This window comes from Guyanagaster necrorhizus (assembly GCF_019112545.1).
Source record: "Guyanagaster necrorhizus MCA 3950 unplaced genomic scaffold BT62scaffold_34, whole genome shotgun sequence".
NCBI lineage: Eukaryota > Fungi > Basidiomycota > Agaricomycetes > Agaricales > Physalacriaceae > Guyanagaster > Guyanagaster necrorhizus.
The window spans coordinates 368,286-387,095 of NW_025064913.1; the positions used below are offsets into that span (position 1 = coordinate 368,286).

General features: G+C 46.0%; 5 protein-coding genes across 5 annotated transcripts; 2 read left to right on the forward strand and 3 right to left on the reverse strand.

The window, feature by feature from the left end:
• The first annotated feature begins 5,298 nt into the window (after window positions 1–5,298).
• On the forward strand, window positions 5,299–8,011 carry BT62DRAFT_1079808 (uncharacterized protein). The gene is made up of 10 exons (XM_043179526.1): window positions 5,299–5,781; window positions 5,828–6,019; window positions 6,075–6,151; window positions 6,201–6,283; window positions 6,336–6,457; window positions 6,514–6,602; window positions 6,657–6,772; window positions 6,820–7,472; window positions 7,526–7,699; window positions 7,752–8,011. Exons 1-9 carry the CDS (start codon window positions 5,698–5,700, stop codon window positions 7,685–7,687), a joined length of 1,578 nt encoding a protein of 525 aa, XP_043035365.1. The 5' UTR covers window positions 5,299–5,697; the 3' UTR covers window positions 7,688–7,699; window positions 7,752–8,011.
• A 61-nt stretch (window positions 8,012–8,072) lies between these two features.
• BT62DRAFT_1079809 (uncharacterized protein) lies at window positions 8,073–8,925 on the reverse strand (the record flags this gene model as incomplete). The annotated part of the gene is made up of 5 exons (XM_043179527.1): window positions 8,877–8,925; window positions 8,744–8,809; window positions 8,571–8,687; window positions 8,328–8,508; window positions 8,073–8,283 (listed from the first exon to the last, which is right to left on the reverse strand). Exons 3-5 carry the CDS (start codon window positions 8,674–8,676, stop codon window positions 8,073–8,075), a joined length of 498 nt encoding a protein of 165 aa, XP_043035366.1. The 5' UTR covers window positions 8,677–8,687; window positions 8,744–8,809; window positions 8,877–8,925.
• A 219-nt stretch (window positions 8,926–9,144) lies between these two features.
• Window positions 9,145–12,585, forward strand: BT62DRAFT_1079810 (uncharacterized protein; the record flags this gene model as incomplete). The annotated part of the gene is made up of 10 exons (XM_043179528.1): window positions 9,145–9,151; window positions 9,205–9,309; window positions 9,359–9,376; window positions 9,436–9,539; window positions 9,590–9,871; window positions 9,940–9,990; window positions 10,057–10,215; window positions 10,288–10,352; window positions 11,857–12,015; window positions 12,459–12,585. 10 exons carry the CDS (start codon window positions 9,145–9,147, stop codon window positions 12,583–12,585), a joined length of 1,077 nt encoding a protein of 358 aa, XP_043035367.1.
• BT62DRAFT_1079811 (delta-12 fatty acid desaturase) lies at window positions 12,281–14,173 on the reverse strand (the record flags this gene model as incomplete). Its single annotated transcript, XM_043179529.1, has 4 exons — window positions 12,281–12,920; window positions 12,969–13,070; window positions 13,122–13,448; window positions 13,499–14,173. 4 exons carry the CDS (start codon window positions 14,171–14,173, stop codon window positions 12,774–12,776), a joined length of 1,251 nt encoding a protein of 416 aa, XP_043035368.1. The 3' UTR covers window positions 12,281–12,773.
• Window positions 14,174–17,289: 3,116 nt separating this feature from the next.
• On the reverse strand, window positions 17,290–17,832 carry BT62DRAFT_467424 (uncharacterized protein). Its single transcript, XM_043181034.1, has one exon. It carries the CDS (start codon window positions 17,740–17,742, stop codon window positions 17,395–17,397), a length of 348 nt encoding a protein of 115 aa, XP_043035369.1. The 5' UTR covers window positions 17,743–17,832; the 3' UTR covers window positions 17,290–17,394.
• Window positions 17,833–18,810: the final 978 nt, after the last annotated feature.

Genomic DNA, 18,810 nt, shown 5'->3' on the forward strand with positions numbered 1-18,810 from the left:
GGACGGTAAGGTTCCAGTCTGGGAATACCCTTCGGATAATCCTGTCCCTCGCAATCCTTCCCCTTGCGCTGGCCGTGCCGACCTCTGGCTCGCTTCTGACATGGAGATGTCAGAACGGGTCTCCAGCCGCCGAGATGGCGATCTCGACGTTGGCGTAGTCGGGGTGTATGGTCCTTCCGTGGGGATTTTCGACCCCCAGCCTGCTGACGGACCTGCTGGAGTCGGTATTCGGCTTGGTGGGCTCGTAGAGGGAGTCCCAGGGTGGGTTAGAGGAAGTCCTGGCTCTCGAAGCCATCCGAGAGGCATCACAGGAGTCCCAAGCATGGTTTCCAATCCCTGGGGTGCAAGAGGCAGTGGAAGGGTTGCTGGGGATTGGATGGATGTCGTGGGGGATTTCCGGAGCGACCTGGGGGACCGTCGTGGTCCACGGGTTTCGGAACCCTGTGAGGTGATGGTCCCGGTTTCTACTGTCAGGTCATTGAGGAGGGTATTGGTGTCTCTCTTCTTCTTGAGGGCTCCCCATATCCTGGTGGCTATGCCCGGCTTCTGGTACAGGAAACTCCTCCGGCTGGAGGGTCATTCTGGCGGAGGGGGGGATGTCATGGAAAGGAAGGTCTGGGGTTACGTTTCGGAGGATGTGTTGAATTTGCTGGAATGCTTGGTAGTGCCTGACAATCCAAGCAGTGATCGATTGTCGCCCTCGGCAACAGGTAATGATGGCCAAAAGGCTGAGCAGTGTTCCAATGATGGAAGCTATCAGCTCAAAGAAGTCGTGGTTCAGGGCGCGGGTCGTAACTGGAGTCATTCAGTTTCTCAGCACAATTGGGCTTGAGAAAGGGAAGGAGGAAGCTTTGAGCTAATTGTTAGGCCCAAGCATCACATGAACAAATACACGTGATAAACAGGTGTTCCTTCGCACTTCGAGGAATCACTGGAGTTCACTTGTGTATATCCGCGCAGTGTGACTCAAGGTTAGATATGGACTCGAGGTAGAATGGTGTGTATAAACTTTAGCTCGAAGCTGGGGTATATCAGCGAGAGCGTCCATCCTTAAATACTGTACAGTTGTCTCCTAATTATACTACTGCTTATTATGCGTGTCTGTGGTTATAGTGCTCATTGTCCTTGAGCGTCGTTACTGTACATAAAAGGGTGATTGTGTGTGTTGTTGGGCATGACTGTCATAGTAACTTTAGCAGAAGTTTTGTGCTGATCAAGCTTCCCACAGTCTGGTGCCTTCTGACTCAGCATAGATAGGGGTAAAACGAAGAAAAAGGAAGAAAAAGAAAGAAAATCATAACATGGGTCAATGAAAAGCACATGTCAGTGGATAAAGCCATACGAGACTATGAACTATCCCTTAATTAAGCCATCGGGATGATGGTCTTAAGGAGGGGGTAATGTTACGATTTTCCCTCATTTTTCCTTCTTTCACACGTTCTAGCCCCTATTGACGCTTAGTCAAGGCACAGTGGGAAGAGATTGGTCAGCACAAAGAACCCATTCTCTACGCTCGGACAATGATGCTTGACGACACGTAGCTGCCCTTTTATGTACAACAATGATGCTCAAGGACAATGGGCACCATGGACACAAGTCAATACAATAAGTAGTAGTATTTTTAACATCACACGAACAGTATTTAAGGCTTGTAGCTCTTGCTGGAGAAACCCAGCTTCGAGCTAAAGTTTATACACACCAATCTACCTCGAGTCTACTTCTAACCTTGGGTCATACCACGGGTATACATATAAGTGAACTCAGGTGATTCCTCGAAGTGCGAAGGAACACCTGTTTATCACGTGTATTTGCTCACATGACACTTGGGCTTAACAAAAGACTTATATGATGATATTTGTCAATAGTGGTATATTGTTTAAGGTGGGGGAATTCCTGGCAGACAAAGCAGACAACACTACCATAGCTGGTTTTGACAGATACAAGCATATGGCTGAGACCCAGACTGGCCAAAAGCTTAAGTGTATATGTGCTGATTGTGCTTTTGCAGGAGTAAAGTGGAAACAATATCGCAAGGAGCATGGGATCATCCTGAAATTAACTGCACTCCACTCATCAGCCCAGAATGAATTAGCTGAATGTGCCCTATGCACCACCATGGAGGATACAAGAGCTCTACTAAGTGACTCTGGCCTTGCTGACTGCTACTGAGCTGAGGCCACCTCTATGTCAATCTTCATATGAAATCTTGTTTCTTTGAGTCACCATCCTGGAGTGGTACCAGCAGAGGGCTTTTTAAAGTGACAACAGAATGTGGAATTTTTATGAGTGTTTGGATCCACTTGCTGGGCAAAGAAACCTATAGCTGGTAGAGTTTTAGTAGATAGTGGAAGCAAACTTGATGATTGATCAAAGAAATGCACCTTTCTGAGATACTCAGGGTCTAATTATCATATACTTGATTAATCAGAATATGTATTTGTATCTCATGATGTCATCTTTGATGAAGGACCAGCACACCAAAGTGTGAGTGTAGAGAAGATAGAGGATGAACCTGCACTCACCACTCCTACTCATACCGAGATGCCTATGCCAACCAAGCCAACCAAGCCAACTGAGCTAATGCCAGATGCTCCCACAGAACCAACTCTTTGCTGATCAATATGCTTAATATGTCCCAGTGCTGATGCTGCCAAATCTCTGATGTCAAAGCAACAAAAGACTGAAGCTCATGCAAGTGAAAATGACTGAGCAACCAACAGCAAACAGCCACATGCTTTAATGGCTTTTGGTAATCCATCTGACCCATACATCCCACAAAATCATCAAGATGCACTGCATATCAATGAAAAGCAATGGAAGGCAGCCATGGATGTGGAATACCAAAGGCATATGACAAAGCATATGTAGAACCTAGTTGACAGACCAGTGGGTGTGAACATGATGGATTGTAAATGGGTCTATAGTATAAAATGAGATGGCAATAGTAACTGGATCAGAGACAAGGTGAGGCTCATTGAGAAGGACTACACTCAACAGTATGGACTCAACTATAATGACACTTGGTGTTATGATTTTTCCTATTTTCTTTTCTTTCTCCTTAGAAATGACTCTCATCTTTGCTTAGTCAGGGTGCTTAGGCCAGTGCTTAAGACTATGGAAATGCTTAGCTCAGCAACCCAGTCAGTCACTCTCCTATTGCATTGCTGTGTGCTGTGAAGGGAGAGACAGTACCCCTTTTGTCTTCAACTTGCAGTGCAATGACAACAGCACAACAGCAAGACAACAGCTTTTGTGGAGAGCCTGGCAACAGCAGGAGTAACAGCTCTATGACAGACAATATCTTTTGTGAACATTTATTTATAGCATGATAACAGAACAGTATTTAAGTAGTGTAGCTCTCACTGTAATACCCCAGCTTCAAGCTAAAGTTTATTCTCTACCATCCTATCTCAAGTGACTTGCAAATGCTTTGACCACACACCTCTGTTAACACATCAGTGAACTCAGTCAGTCTAACCCAAAGTGCAAGGTTCTGAACTGTTTATCACGTGTTAATAGTCATATGGAGTTTGGGCTTAACACTTAGGCTGTGGTGACCCATCTCAAATCTGTATGGATGTCAGCTGCTGTTGCAGCAAAGCTTGATCTTGTCCTATAGCAAGTGGACTTCATTTCAGCATACTTGAATAGTGAGACAAAAGAAGATATCTATATGCATCAGCCCTTAGGATACATAGTTGAAGAACAAGAGGATAAGGTGTGCAAACTTATCCATACTATTTATGAGACTATACAGAGTGGCCATGATTGGTTCGAGACACTTGGAAAAACCTATGAAGACCTTGGATACCATGCATCAAAGGCAGACCCATACGTATACACCATTGGCAAGCCTAGAGATGAGTATACCATCACAGATACTTACACTGATGACATGTGGGAAGTATCATTGACTACAGAGAAGGCAAGCTGACAGAAGAAGGAATTAAAGGAGAAATGGGAGCTCACTGATATGGGAGAGAACCATTACTTTCTGAGGATGAAGATTGAACAAGATCTTAAGGCTGGCACCATCACCTTTTCGCAGCATCTATATTGGGAGAATGTATTTTTGGACTTCAATCTTAGATACATATGATCATGGACCACCCCTCTACCTGTCAGAATCATACTCAACATATCACAGTCTCTGAATACCCAAACAGAAAAGGACGCTATGGAAAGATTCTCATACCAATGACTGCTAAGCCATGTTATATGGAGACAGCTTGCAACTCATCCTGACTTGTGCTTCCCTATGAGCCTGCTCACTCACTTCTAGTCTAACCCAGGGATAGAGCACTGGAAAGCATTAATACATGTCCTTGGGTACATAAAGAGGACAATAGACCTTGGTATCTCCTTCTCACATGAGCAGCTGCTAACACCTGTTGGATTTGTAAATACAGACTATGAGAGTTATAGGAATACAACTTGTTTGATGTCCAGCTATATCTTCACCATGGCAGATGGTCTGATTTGCTGGAGCTCAAAGCATCAGGCTACCATCGCCCTGTCCACTGTTGAGGCTGAATACATTTCTCTTACTCATGTGACACAACAGATAATGTGGATATTGTCTTGGATGGATGAGGTCCAACTACCTCAACCTTGCCCCAGTGTATTGTATGGTGACAACCAGGATGCTGTAGCATTAACAACAAACACATGGTTCTATCAGAAAGTCAAGCATATCTGCATTTGAGAGCATTTCATTAGGGAGCTCATAAAGGATGGTGAATTATGTGTTGAGTTTGTTTGAGGAAATGCAAACCCTGCAGATATGTTCACTAAGCTCTTGCCTTGTGACACACACAATGGTTACCTCAAGATGCTCAATGTTATCCCAGTAGATTGAATGGATATAGGAGAGTGTTGGAGGATATCTGTATATTTCATCTTATCTTACTTTTTGATCACTTGCTTTATTTGCCTTATATATACTTACACCTCCTGTCATTTCCTGATCACCTATATAGTCCAGCCATTCCTATCTGTATGCCTCAGTCACTTCACCCATGTTGTACCCAACTGAGGTATATATATCCCTACTGTGCTTATGACTATGATACTTACACTCATTCATAGATACTCACATATATTCTTCTGTCAATAAAGACGGTATAGCAGCATGTCGTAAACTATGCAAACAATGACTGTGTGTTCTCGCTATTTGGAATGGAATACACTGGCTAGACTTCAGAACCAAAAGCGTCGGAGACCGAATAGATGATTGCCGGAATCCGGCTCCGATTGGCCGAAAGCGTTCAGTTTGGAATACCCAAGTCGCGTCCTTCCCCTCTGGCTGTAGTCGTGCAGCAGAAAATCTAGTGGCATTATCACTGACATATTCAAGTCGCTCCTCAAGTGTACGAGACGCGTTTCATTGTGAAATGGGTGCTAGGGTCGGTTTTGTCTACCAGGCTTGGACATGTCCATTCTCTTCCTGCCGTTAAAACCTTGACATATTGGAAATGCGGAATAAAACTCGGCATGATGTCCCAGCCTTGACCAGACAGCAGTCTGGTACGTGTGCGGCGTCAGCACAAAGAAACAGCAAAAAACACGACCTGCATAACAACTAGACAAAAAGAGAGCCTCCGTTTAGGTTCCAATGGGGATAACACCTACTTTGCAGCGCGTGTCTTCACGTATAATAAGAGCCCTCCTTCGACTGTAAATGCACCACTGGCACTCATGGCATCTCATCGTCTCCACAGGACACTGCGCGTCGGACGGCTCCAACGGACTGTGACCATTTCCCCGGAGCTGTGGCTTAAGGTGAGCTCCCGTCACGTCGTGTCGCGGATAGGCGCTGACGATGCAGATCGTCGGCTATCTGAGCCCTCGAGACGTGTTACGGCTCGCGCGATCGTCCAAGGACCTCCGTTCCTTGTTTATGGACCCGTCGTCGAAGGCGATGTGGAAAGCGGCGCGTAAGTCAGTGGGTTGTCCTGATCCAGTTTCAGGATTCTCCGAACCGGCGTGGGCGAACCTGATGTTCTTCAATACATGTAGCGTGGGTCATTCGGGTGTTGTTCGCTGATCATTGGATTTTCTGACGCGTTTTTTAGTTTTGTTGTGAGAGAATAGTACGCAATGTTGATTTTTGTCTTCTTACTCGCATATGTGGAAATTGTGCTGGAGAAGAGTGAGTCCGATACCTCCCCCGGATACTGTGGAGCTGACGCCAGGGATAGGATTATGACTGATCCTTTGACAGGTTCTGATACAGATGTGGCCACCTTAATCATGACGCTAATTCCCACCCGATCGGTGTACGGTGAGTTTCATATCACCTGAGAAATTTCTTATCAAATGACTACCAATATCAGACCAAGTGTATTGCGTACGAAAAGAATTCGAGGCTGTCAAAGAGAAGTATCTCTCTCTCTCGAAGGACAAGATCGACGCTTATTGCGAAGAAAGGCGGGAATACGTCAAGGAAGTGACTAACGTACGTATCCCTGCATCACTCCATTGTTCCCGAAATCGTCACTCATATCAAATTAGTTCATAGCTATTGGAACCACATGGATTCAAATGAGGACAAAGGAACGCCAACAAGGGCTGGTACAAAAGAAAACGGACAGGGCATCTGTGTAAGTATCTTGACATCCTTGATCAAGTTCGTCGCCCTTAACATTGCCATTCAGCATCAAGAAGAACCTTGAAGCAGCCAAACTAGGAGCAGCATTTGACTCTCCGAAATTCTCTCGCGAGTTCCAAAACCACCCGCTTGTCAAGACAAGCCAAGATCTCACAGAACAAGGTATGGTCGCGCCTCCTAGTGTATCATATACTGAACGAGATCAACAGTCTGGTCCAACCTCGCTGATATCATGAAGCTAGCAAAACGTGTGATTAAAGAAGAAGACGAGCGCGAATCTCAGGCTTTGCTCCTCCAGACTCGCACCGCCCTCGCCACTGCCATCTTTCATGGACCCTTTCCATCCCTCTACCCCAAAATCCCATCCATCATCGACTTCCTGGCCTATGATCGTCTCAAGGTCATCCTCCACCTTCCCGGCATGATCAACGTCGACGAACATCTACTGAAGCTTATCGTAAATGTATTTCGCGAGCAATGGACGGCGAAAACACGCGATGAGCTTGTTCGGATCCTCGGATTGGACCAGACCCGCGCCCAACTCCAACTCGCTCGCAACGTCTTTAAATGCCACGGATGTTTCCCCTCGCGTACCCTTTTCTTCCCGGAGGTGTTGGAGCATCGATGTTGTTCGCATTTGCGGGGTACGGGACAGAGGTGTGTGTGGACAGCGGAGTATCTGTCCAGACACGAAACGTTGATGGCTTTCATGCCCACTTTTATACGGGCCATCCGGTTGTACCCGGAAATTGCGACTGTGGGAGATATTGCTGCGCTGAAGCAGCATTACCACTGCAAGATTTGCCGGAGGGCGGGTCGCTTCGATGGGGGGTTTAGGAACGTGTATGGATGGCGCTCCTTTGTATGTATCTTGGTCCTTCTATTTTTCTGCATGGCTAACTGTCACGTCGGTAGATCGAACATATGGGTGATAAGCATTCGTCGGCGGGACGCGGCCGACTTTCTTATCCAGAGGACTTTGAGATTATGCCTTCTGTGGAGGATCCTCTGAAGAGGTATGAGGCCAGTCGAGGCTGCCGTCTTTGCCAAGACCCAAAGTGTGTTTTAAACACGTGAATATTTCGAAAAGTGGGTGTTCTTCCCCAACCTATTTTACCACCGTACTTACTGGATATCTTAGCTTTTCTATCTTCACGTGGACTGTACAAATAGACTAAAAGAAAATGTATGCGACATATATGGCGCCATGTGCAAAATGTATCCCCCGAACCTGTTGTTTCTGTTCGAAAACGAGAGGGCTAAGTGCCAACCAATGACTGTTATAGGTTGGGTACTTGAGAGTATACACCGCGGTTTCTTGTAGCTCGGCGCTGACTGTATCGGCTGCGTTTCTGCAGAATTACATTCTATTCATGAAACCTTCAGGGCGCGGTAAGCATCATCGGAACCTATTCATAGTAAAGGACCTATGACACGCATACTACATGCATGTCGCTGCACGTTATAATTTCGCCTTCACGTCTCCTTCTGGTCCCACCCAGATGCTCATCAGGTGTCTATCCTTCAGAGGACAATCCCACCAACCCACAATAGTCCGCACGAGTTCAGCACGCAGACCCGTATAAACGTGGTCCGCATGTTCCATGAAATGCAAGGAATACGTCCTAGGGCTTCGCCTGCTCAGAATCTTCCGGTATAACACAGCGTTATATCTAAACCTTAGTTAGCAAGGCGATATGAAAGAGCATAAACATACATTTGTATCCCCTTATCCTTCAATCCATGAATGTAGATACTTAACCCATCAGGAGCCTGAAAGGCTAATTCACGGACCAGTGCGAGCCCCCTTCCTTGAGTTGGCTTTTCCGGTTCTAGCTGCTCCAGGATGCCGTGAGTATCACCTGGTTCTCCGGGATGCGGGGAGGAAATGAAGATAGCTGATGAAGCATGTGTAGGCATAGTGGTGAACAGGAATGGTTGGCACCAGGAAAACTGGTACTTAGAGAGATTTCAGGTTTCGGAATGGTGCCAGCAGACAGCATGCTTGATATCCTATAATGATGTAGCCTATACGTTTGGAGGGAACGAGATTCGGAGGTTAACATCCGAGGAGGATCTGCGTCTCGCGAAGTGTAAGCGGTGGTGGACAATCGCAGCATAGTACAAGCTCACTCTATGGCTGATCCCTTTGCAAGATCACATTCAAGAAAACCTATAATCCTACAAGTAACGGAAAAGCTTCAATGTCCGAAATCAAAACTTTCTGTTTAGTGAGTCCTTGAGAAAATGAAAGAAGCACACATACAACGCCCGAAGTCCTGAGTTTATTAAGATCTGTACTCTGGATGCAGTCTTCCAGCCTGCTAGTGTGCTCGGAAGCGCGTACTATACCCGACAAACAGCGTGCACAAAGCTGACATTAACTGCTGGTTAGTCCCGTAAAACCTGACTCATACGATCTGTTATAAAGACAGGTCGTTCAATAGATGTAACCGTTACTGGTAATGTAAGTATCAAGTGAAGGGGTATTCCCGGCGCACAGCCACCGATCGCACTTCCTTTTTTCCACCATCATGCACCGTGCTGATAGTAACATCATTTGGCGTGCCATGGCAGATATGAGGGACATATAGCAAAATATTACGAGCTGCAGCTCATCGGCTTGCTCCGACCTCTCGTTATACCAACGCAAGAACCAATCTTCCCGCGATGTCAAGCGTTAAAGGACCTGGGAACGGGTGTGTCACCTCTTCTTTCTGCAAGTAGCGAATCTCAGAGTAGAAACAGGAAAACTGGCAGAGCAGAGTATCACAATATATTCCTCTCCTCATCGCTTCATTGACACCTACTGTGCAATTGAATAGGTCCGTGGTTCGGACGAGACATCGAATCCTGTCCGTTGAGGAAGGATCTTCTGTTTATACCCACAACGCGCTCGATACCCCGCTCTCTCATATCCATCTCGCAGGTAGGACCTGATATCACCCTATGATGGCCCTAGTCGCTCACTTTTAACAGGCTGAACTACGAGCCATCGTTACCCCACTCCCCCGAATACTTCTTACCGCTGATTACCAGATGCATATACCCATGATCCCCTGGCCTAAAGTCTACCTGTTGGCCCACATTTTGACAGGAGTTCATGGCGGTTTAAAGCTATTTCGGGGATCTCGGAGTGACTTTGCCTTCAAAGTCTCCAAACGTCGGTCTATAATGAAGTCCGATGCTTCTTCTCTTATTCACAAAACCATCATGGACTATCAACCTATACTTATGCAAACGGCTATAACATTCCGCTGGGTACACTTCAATATTCTCGTATCGATGCCAAGCCTGACAAACTGTCAGTTCTACTCTGTCCCCCTTAGACCGTGACGGCTGTCTCTAACCATGGTTCTCGAACCTCCTCTGCATGCGCGGTCAGGATAATGTCGTACTAATTCGCCTGATATGTTTACTCCTTTGCTGCCATTCCTTTGTGCGAGGCGGAGAAGTACGAGAAGAAACGGGCGAAGATTCTAGGAGACGGGACCATTGAGTTTGAAGCAGCTTTGTTTGTTTTCACAGATACGATGTCTTTGCGGATCTGTAGAAGACCCGGAGCGGCCGAGACGATTATGTATGAAAGATCTCGTATACACACTGTACGTGCTCTTTACCTCTACAGATGCCATGTCTTTCTCATAACAACTAATCCCAGTGATTTTCAAATTAAGGAGATTCATCACCTGTCTAATATTCTGGATACTTTTGAGCTCGAGGCGTTACGCGCGAGGTCGCTGTAAGGACATTGAGGTCAAGACAAAAGAGCTTTCTTCCCAAATCAAACTGTGCCGTCAATCGTCGTGGCCATTCATGTCTTCAGATAAATCCGTGATCCTTGTATTTCTCGGAAAGGACTCTTAGGCTTAACTGAAGCCGTCATGTCTTGATCTCGGTTCAAATCCCAGTGAGTCAATAGTGTTATGGAAGACATGGTTTTTATTGACTTAAAGTGGTGTAGCATCTTCAGTGTACCAGCAACTGACTGGTCTGAAACTCTGATATTAAAACCTAGGTCTTAGTGCACAAATCTAGCGTATTAATGATTGACTTTGGTTGAGTGAAAAGTGATCATCACTTCTGTTGTCATCCACCTCTGTTTTTGTGGTACATTTGGGTCAGAGAATTAGGACTAGGCCAAGGCTTTACCAACAGAATAATTTGTCCCATGGCTTGAGTATATCTCCCTTCCATGATAGTATTTTCCCACTGGACATATTACTGAGACTCAGAGCAGTGTTATTACTATGGGGTTTCTGGACTCTGAATCAATGAGATTTTCCCTAGAAACCATGATTCAGTAAGAGTCACCCCATTTGATTCATGCCAGAAGGCCTATGCCAGACAAGCAAAAAATGATGAGTGTTGGGCTTTTCAACACAGGCACAGAAATACCACTTTTTCTTCTTTAAAAAGATTTCTCTATACTGGTGGTTGCTGCATTAAATAAACAATGACTCAATAAAATGTAGATTGTGTCTTTTGATAGACAAGTCTTATTCTATTGTATATGCATGACAGTCAGCAACACTGTACTAAAATTTATGTATTTTTGCAGAAAAAATGATATAAATATTGATAACTTTTCACTGTATTTTGGTGAAAAAACTATAAAAAGTTTTTGCATATTTTCTATGTATTTGTGGGTAAACATAATTAACTTTCATCCAGTGTAAGGGTCCTTTGGCACAATCATAACCACATCACTTGATTGATTTTCAATCTTGGTTCAAATCCAAGAGGATCCACTGATTGTTTGATGCAGTGGTTGTTTTTTCTACAAGCAGACAAATATAGAATTAAATGCATTTCAATTTTGCTTAGGATTGTGCACAAAACTTCAAGAAGGTAAGTTACCATTTTTTTTTACCAACCCCTAAGGGGGAGGTGGTAATTTATCATTACTTACCTCAGTCAATGAGTTGGAGGTCATGAATGAGATCAATAGATTTGAGGGATGAATGTCTGGACAAAAAACTCAACAACTTGTACAATAATGGTGCAGTAGTACTGAATGAGGATTGATTAGGTCTGGTGAAGCCAAGACAGGCAACAGGAGTTACTGACAAGCAAAGGAGGAGGCAAAGCCTTGAAGCCTGGAATTGGCAGTCAGAAATGATTGCCAGTGAGAGAGCAGAGCTCATCTCATCTAGGGATGCAGGATGAAAGTGGAGTGAAGAAGAGACACCTGGCACTGATGCCTCTCATGAATCAGCTTCAGCTGAGGCTCAGCACTGAGACAGAGATGGCACCAGCGATCCCCTTTCATGGACTCCATATCTCCGTGTCGACAGAGATTGTAAAAACCTCGAGAGCCACGCAGAGGCCTGCGAAAACGCTCCCTACCCTTGGAATCCGCCTTTACAATGGACTTACCTATCACGTGCAGAACCACATGACAAGTGCGATCCTTTTTTGTGTTCATGTTTTTTACAGTTTTTCTCTCTAAGTCATCAGTAAATGTGTGTACTTTGTAAATGGAATATATATGCAGCTGTATGAATTATTACGCTTAACTTGCAGTCACATGACAGATAATGAAAAACACTCCGGCGAGGGGAGGTAACTTAGAGGTAATTAACCTCGGTGTATCGAAACCTAGACTTTGTGCGCTACCCTAGACCAATCTCCCTTCACCCCTTCCCACACCCCAAAAGTGCTAAATCTCAACCCCGGAGGTACTCTGGCATAGAATATTTTAGTGATCATCATTGTCTGAGCTCGAATCAGAGAACTTCTGCTCGTGACTTTTATGTAGTTTGATGGTTATGGAATCTGCTATATCTTTCAGGATAATTATTTTTGAAGGAATACCAGTGGTCCGTATAACCGAACGATCTCACAGGAACCCGAAACGCCCATGCCGTCCAGACCTGCCCGGAGCTCCCTCTTTCAAGGGCAACTTCCATATGCTCAACCCTGCTCGGGATTTCGCTTCCTCGGATCGTCACAAATTATTGTATAGCGCATAGGGACCATGGAACCGCGGATTTGTATTTTCAGTACCAGAAAGCCCCGATGAATTGTAGATCCTGCTCGAAAGCTAAGCCACGGAGGACCGTGAGGCTAGAACGGGATATCATAAAAGACAGGTATTAGCATCTAATAGTAGGACGTGGTATAGTACGTAGGTTGTCAAATGAACTAGGGAGTAGAGCCGTTATATGAAGATTTTCGAAGGCCGAACGGCTTCAATAGCCAGAACTCTCGCGGCCTTGCCATCTCTATTTTTGTAGAACACGATATCGCCTTCGTCTTCAATGAAGCAACACTGTGTGAACGTACGATAAAGCGCTCGGAAAGTGTTCTAAAATAGTCTCAGCAAAGGCTTCTCGACGGAACAGAGCGGGCTCACGGTGCTATCATAATTATACGCATCTCCCAAAAGTGGCCGAATAATCTTCGTCACTTCTGGTTGGTTGTAGAACGGTACTGTAGAGAAGAGATGATGTGCGACCTGCGAACAATGATCAGGAACAGAAAAGGTCTCTGATGGAATCGAACATACGTGATCATGGCTGACATTATGCAAAAATGTCCTTCCTACCCATCCAAGAAGCGGTCTGTCGACGGTCCCCAGCGCACCGCGTACAAAGCTCCATGTCTGAGAACGATAATGCGGCATTGTCGGGTCGGAGTGGTGGAGGTAAGTGAGCATGACGATCCAATGATTGGCGAGGATATATGGAACGCCATACACCCGCCCTACATGAGCTAGGCTAGTCTGACTAGCCCACCACAAGAGGAGAGCAAGAGCGACACAAAGCCCGACATTCGAAGCGATGATTTGTCGGCGATGACGCGGTTTAAAGAGAGCCGAAGACGGTGAGAAATGCTACATGCGGCGTCAGAACGACTTGGAAGAAAAGCTAATATTGGACAAACATTCGTTCCCGGGGGATATCGCGGATTTCCCATGGAGTCGGTGAGGAGATATATTTGCCATCCAATGGCCTGCATGATGAGCATGCGCGAAAGGACGTACAGCGGCGCGTCCTCAAACACGTCGTGAGGGTCCAAGCCTTTCCGGCGACCTGGGAGTCCCTCCTCATCGCGTAGCAGACCGAGCCGCTCGTCCTCCTTCTCGTCCCAGAGACCGTACTCCGAGCGCGTTCGAGGTACGTAGTTCTCGTCTCGCTCGATGCTCATGGTAGCCTTGTGGTGATTCCGGTGAGTCTCCCTCCAAGAATAGTAGGGTGCTAATATGGCTGTGTGAAGGATATAGCCGACGATATGATTTACCCACGAGTATTGCGATATGGTCCCGTGCCCTGCCTCGTGTGCGAGACACCACCAGCCAGCAAGCACAATTCCTTGGCACCACCAATACGCTACCCAGAGGGGAAAACGAAGGACGGTAGGAGCAAGAGGGACGTATGGCGTCAAGCAGTACAAAAGGTATGTACAGAAGACATCCTGAAAGACGTAGGCCAACCCTTTTGTCGTTGATTTTCGGAAGAGATGCAGTGGGACAGCAACGTGCAGTTCTGATATGGTTATCGTCGGAGGAATGAAGGGGGTATTAGCACGTCGAATATATTCTGGGCTGTCAGAAAACATATCGAGTGACGACGGCAGAGGGTGAGGCCATAGTTGTGGAAGTATTTAAATCCATTAACGGGTGGTGATGGTCGGAAGCCAAGCAGCAAGTGATCGTACTCCAAATAGTTAGTTGCCCAAAAGGCATTCCGAGCGCCACGGAAGACCCCGGACACATAAAGCTGTGCTTTTCCCAGCGTTGAGAATCTAAGTTTGCCGTATGGTGCTTATTCACGCCAAGTCGGCCCTGTGATAATCCGGCTTGTCTATTCCGTAAAGCCTGAGTAACCGATTGTTTTTTTTTCCTTTCTCTTGATATTCAACAAGTGATGCAACTTACTCAGATTGATTCATAAGTTATCTTTATCGCATCAACTCTTCCAGTGGCGGCGGCGGCCCATACTCACCACCACTCGATCCAAGTGTCTTTCAATTCAACGATCTCTGACGTAGCAATTACAGTTACATGGGCCTAATATGTATGTTGCTCAGCCATGGCGAGCGAGCGAAGAGAAGTCCCATTCATGCCCTGCAAGGGACTCACTTCAAACTCAGTTCGGAGGCTTCCTGGAAAACAAAAAGGGAAAGAAATGATCGGATACGGTATGCTCCATCAAACATTAACACTCCCGCGGCGCTTCTCGCAATCCGACCTAACCAAGAAACCGCGACGTGGAAATTGAGGTACGAGACTTTAGATTGAAGGTGTCCTGGTATGCAGCTACACCGAACTGTATAGATTGAATATCACCATCCCGATACAAGGTACAAACATACTAATGGTTCGGATAGATCGGATTTGTTCAATTCGGAGCCCATAACATCCTCTCTCTCCGTATCATGGGAGTGACGGCATCCTAATATCTGGGAAAGTGTCATTTGCCACAGAAATAATTCCAAAATATTCTTACCTACACTGCCACGTTTCAGGTACCCTTTTTTCCCTAGCGGGGGAAGGTGTCCGCGCAGGATGTTGATTGCTTCCTGGATTGACTGTCGCAGCAGTACACATACCGTCTTTCTTCAAGTCCCTCAGGAGACCGTTTAGACCATGACACGTATCCTTCCTTTCCCTGTTCCGAGGTAGGGAGGAACTCGTTCAGTTCGGGCCCTCAAGAGAATCGCAATTGCACGAAGCTTGGCTGTCATTGAACATCAAAAAGCTATCATTTTCTGCCCCGTCTGCCGACTACCGTGAACTTCTTCGTAGAAGTGTCTCCTGATGGGCTCGGGTTTCAAGGCTAGAGAGTAACGATGAAGGGATACCTTCAGGTTGGGGCCGAGATAGAATTGATCCAAAGGTACGATGGGTTGAACGACCACGCTGTACAAAAATCGGGGCACAAAATTAGTGCTTCGTTCATATCATTACTTCTTAAAGCTGATCGTCTCGCTCGAAGGATAGTTTCCACAGAGGAATTCAGTACTACTCGCTTGTTCTTCAACCTTCTTATTTTGAATGAGGATTGTCATTATCGCGGTCCCTCCGAGCACAAGGTAGTTTTAATGTAGAAGTACTGTGACCGTACTATCTAGTCGACGCTGATTTATGAATAATACATGAGCAACTTTTCGGTACAGTGCAGCGTGTTGCGGTCCCCGGCATCTACTAAAAAGGCAACATTTCAGTAATTCGAACCACTTCTGCCGACATCTGGTGCTAATCTATAAAATAGGCCTTTATGATCAGCTCTCCATGCCGCGAATCATTCACGAGTGGTGATTGTGGGAGAATCGATCTTATTTGAGTTTCTGCCACTCTGATTGCTCAATTGCCACTCTTGTGCTACTTGGATGAAATGCATGTATCAGAAAACTGAACAGGAACCTTTCGAATCGACTCACTTGAAACCACGTCTCTATTCTTGTCAAATACATTTGTTATCCCCCAGTCACCGATCGATCGTGATCATACTAGTAAATGAGAAACGGAGGCTTAAAGTGAGGCACCGTGGAGAACACCTGGCGGGCCTCCACAATGTCCGCGGTGGTTTAGGGCTACCTGGTACCTATAACATAAATCAGAAAGCTTTATAAAGACCACGGGAAAAAAATATTGACGTTCACAGAAGGTCAACTGCATTGAACAGTCTTCGAAAATGGAACGGGATGCCCTCGGACTCGATAGCTACTTATTCGCATGTAACATCTCTACAAAGCATCGTAACATCAGGGTGAAACAGATTTCGCACAGCCCGTTAACCATTTCAAAGCATGACTTGCTGCTCGGTCTGACAGCCAGCGGAAAAAGAAGGAAGTTGATCGAGCAGTGATCATAGCGATCACGATCAGGAGCCACTTGCCAGCGTCAGGAACCCCTCCAGCAGCTCAACGCGCGTATATAATAACGTGATCGTGCTTGAACATAGAATATCGTTGCAGAACACGAGTGAAGAAGAATATCGGAAAGGGTGAGTTTTTCTCAGTTAGATCATTCCGGCATCAAAGTCATCAGGTAGACGTACCGTGCGGAGCACTGTGATTGAAAGCACAGCATCAGAGTGACTATTTGTTAAAATGATACACATGACATACAGCCTTGTCGTTCAGACAGTCGCCCTGTAAAACCAACGTCCAAGGTAAGTTAGTTTTAGCGTGGCAGGTGTTCTCGATGATCAGAACAGAGAAGAAGCGAAGGATGAAAAATAAATACTGAGATGACGCACGTGCAACCGATATCTCTAAAGAAACTGATGTAGACCCCCCGACAGTGATAAGAATCGCGGTTCCAAGACTGGTAAGATGTGCCCTTATGATACCGATCAATGCTTCACACGAGGTTTTCAGCCGGCACGATCGTTGTGGAATCAGAATTCTGTCCGTCGCGGGAGATGCAACCCTTAGAACTGACTAGGCATAACGACAGTCAGGACCTCGAGATGAACTCAGCTGACAAGAACAATACAGAATGTCAGAAAAAGACTGCAGACCAGAAGCCTAGGGTTTTACAGTTAGATACCAGGTTTGCAACTCCTAATTTCCCTTTTAAGCTTAGCCGTCTTAGAAAGGAAAAGAAGTCCACTTTTCTATAGTTTGATGCGTCTGCGTTCGGAATGTTTGCGGATAAGGAAATGAGCAAAATGCGTACACACTCGCGGTATGAGCATACTATGCTCTCGAATCAACACATGATGATACTAGAACAAGGCTAGATATAACTAGAAGTGATTCTACGACCAGTCGGACTACTAGCCGGGGAGCGAGGGAAGAGATCAACGTACCATCTCGAGTGTAATCACGGTTCATGGACCACACCGATGATAGAAACTAGTATGACAGTACTTGCAGAAATTCATTAGTCTTCGACACGTTTTTCCAGGCGGTAAATCGGGCAATCGATTATAGGTTTGGTTGGTCCATGCGGATTGATGGTAAAGATTGGCACAGGTTCCACCATCTTGTACACGTACAAAAATATCAGATAAGGCTTTCTCGTCACAGAAGAATCTGCTGAAAGAAGGGTGTTCATCGATATAACTGGCGCTCGCTTGCCTGCATGAAACCATTACCCCAAAACCTGAAGAAAGGGGGATCTCGGGAGCCGAAAAACCAGAGTTGAAAACAAAGGTCCGAAGAGACCTCCTTGACATTTTGAGGCTTGTTAAAGTTCTAGGATGAACGGCGCCTGGTATGTTGCGAGGAATGACCGCGCCCGCTTCAGGACATGACAGAAAGAAAAATGCCCGCGGGCGGAAACGGACCGTTCAGGCGGAGCGGAACCGGACTCCGAAGTCATCACTCAGTGCGACTTCGTTCCTTGTCTTCGAACTTCCAACAACGCCAATCTCGCGTTCCGTCGACCTCGAAGGTATTCGGAGTGCGTAGATTCCTCTTGGCGCTCCAGAGCTTTACGTTCGTCTTATCCTTGATCCCTCCCTGCTATTTTGGATAACAGCATGGTCATGGGAGCGGAAGTTGCCAAGTCTGTTTTCCGGGATTTTGATATCGTTTCAATGCTTGGTTATTCTTAGAAAGGTACGAGAGAAACTTCAAAGCGACGGTAGACGAGATGGGGCCGGTATGTTCATTGCTAGCACCCATTGCTTACCGTGTAATCGGAATATACGGTTCTCGGACGAAGGATGTAAGCGCTCATGGCGACTTACAGTTCCGTGTCGGAGCGGAACCGCATATTGATCGCGTCAGTGATGGGGACAATTAAAGACCTAACGAGAAGGAGAAATTATAGCTTTGGGTTGGCATCTCTGTAGTCTAGTTCTAATCAGCTGACTCGGTGGCTCGGGTCTCTTTACAGATGACGAACATCCAACTCGATTTATTTTACCAGTGCGCCGACTTCGTTCCGTGACAGGAGGCTCCTTTTCACGTATAATGTGGCCGAATTTTTTCCATCGTTTTCCCCGGACCTTGGACGTCATACGCCCTTTTCATGGCGGTAAGTGTACCTGGACATGATCTTGCACTCCGAACACTTCGTGAACTGTCACCCCTGATGATCACTTCAAGATTACCATTTCTTACTCAAACTGTCATTCAAACTGCTATTAGGTTCCGTGATTCACGTTGGTACGCAAGGTCCCCACTGGCTCAATCTTAAGACGTTCACGGAGGGTGCATGCCAAGTAGTGACAAATTGTACTGCCCCCCATTCAGTCCGGTCATAGGACCTCGCATTCAGTTAATGTTCCACATTAATC

Excerpts from the sequence above, each read along its gene's own strand:
- BT62DRAFT_467424 (XM_043181034.1), bottom strand. The coding sequence starts at position 17,742 with ATGTCAAGGAGGTCTCTTCGGACCTTTGTTTTCAACTCTGGTTTTTCG.
- BT62DRAFT_1079808 (XM_043179526.1), top strand. The coding sequence starts at position 5,698 with ATGGCATCTCATCGTCTCCACAGGACACTGCGCGTCGGACGGCTCCAA. Across the intron at positions 6,458-6,513 it reads ACGTCAAGGAAGTGACTAAC|TTCATAGCTATTGGAACCAC; the intron begins GTACGTATCCCT and ends ATATCAAATTAG. Across the intron at positions 7,473-7,525 it reads TGTATGGATGGCGCTCCTTT|ATCGAACATATGGGTGATAA; the intron begins GTATGTATCTTG and ends TCACGTCGGTAG.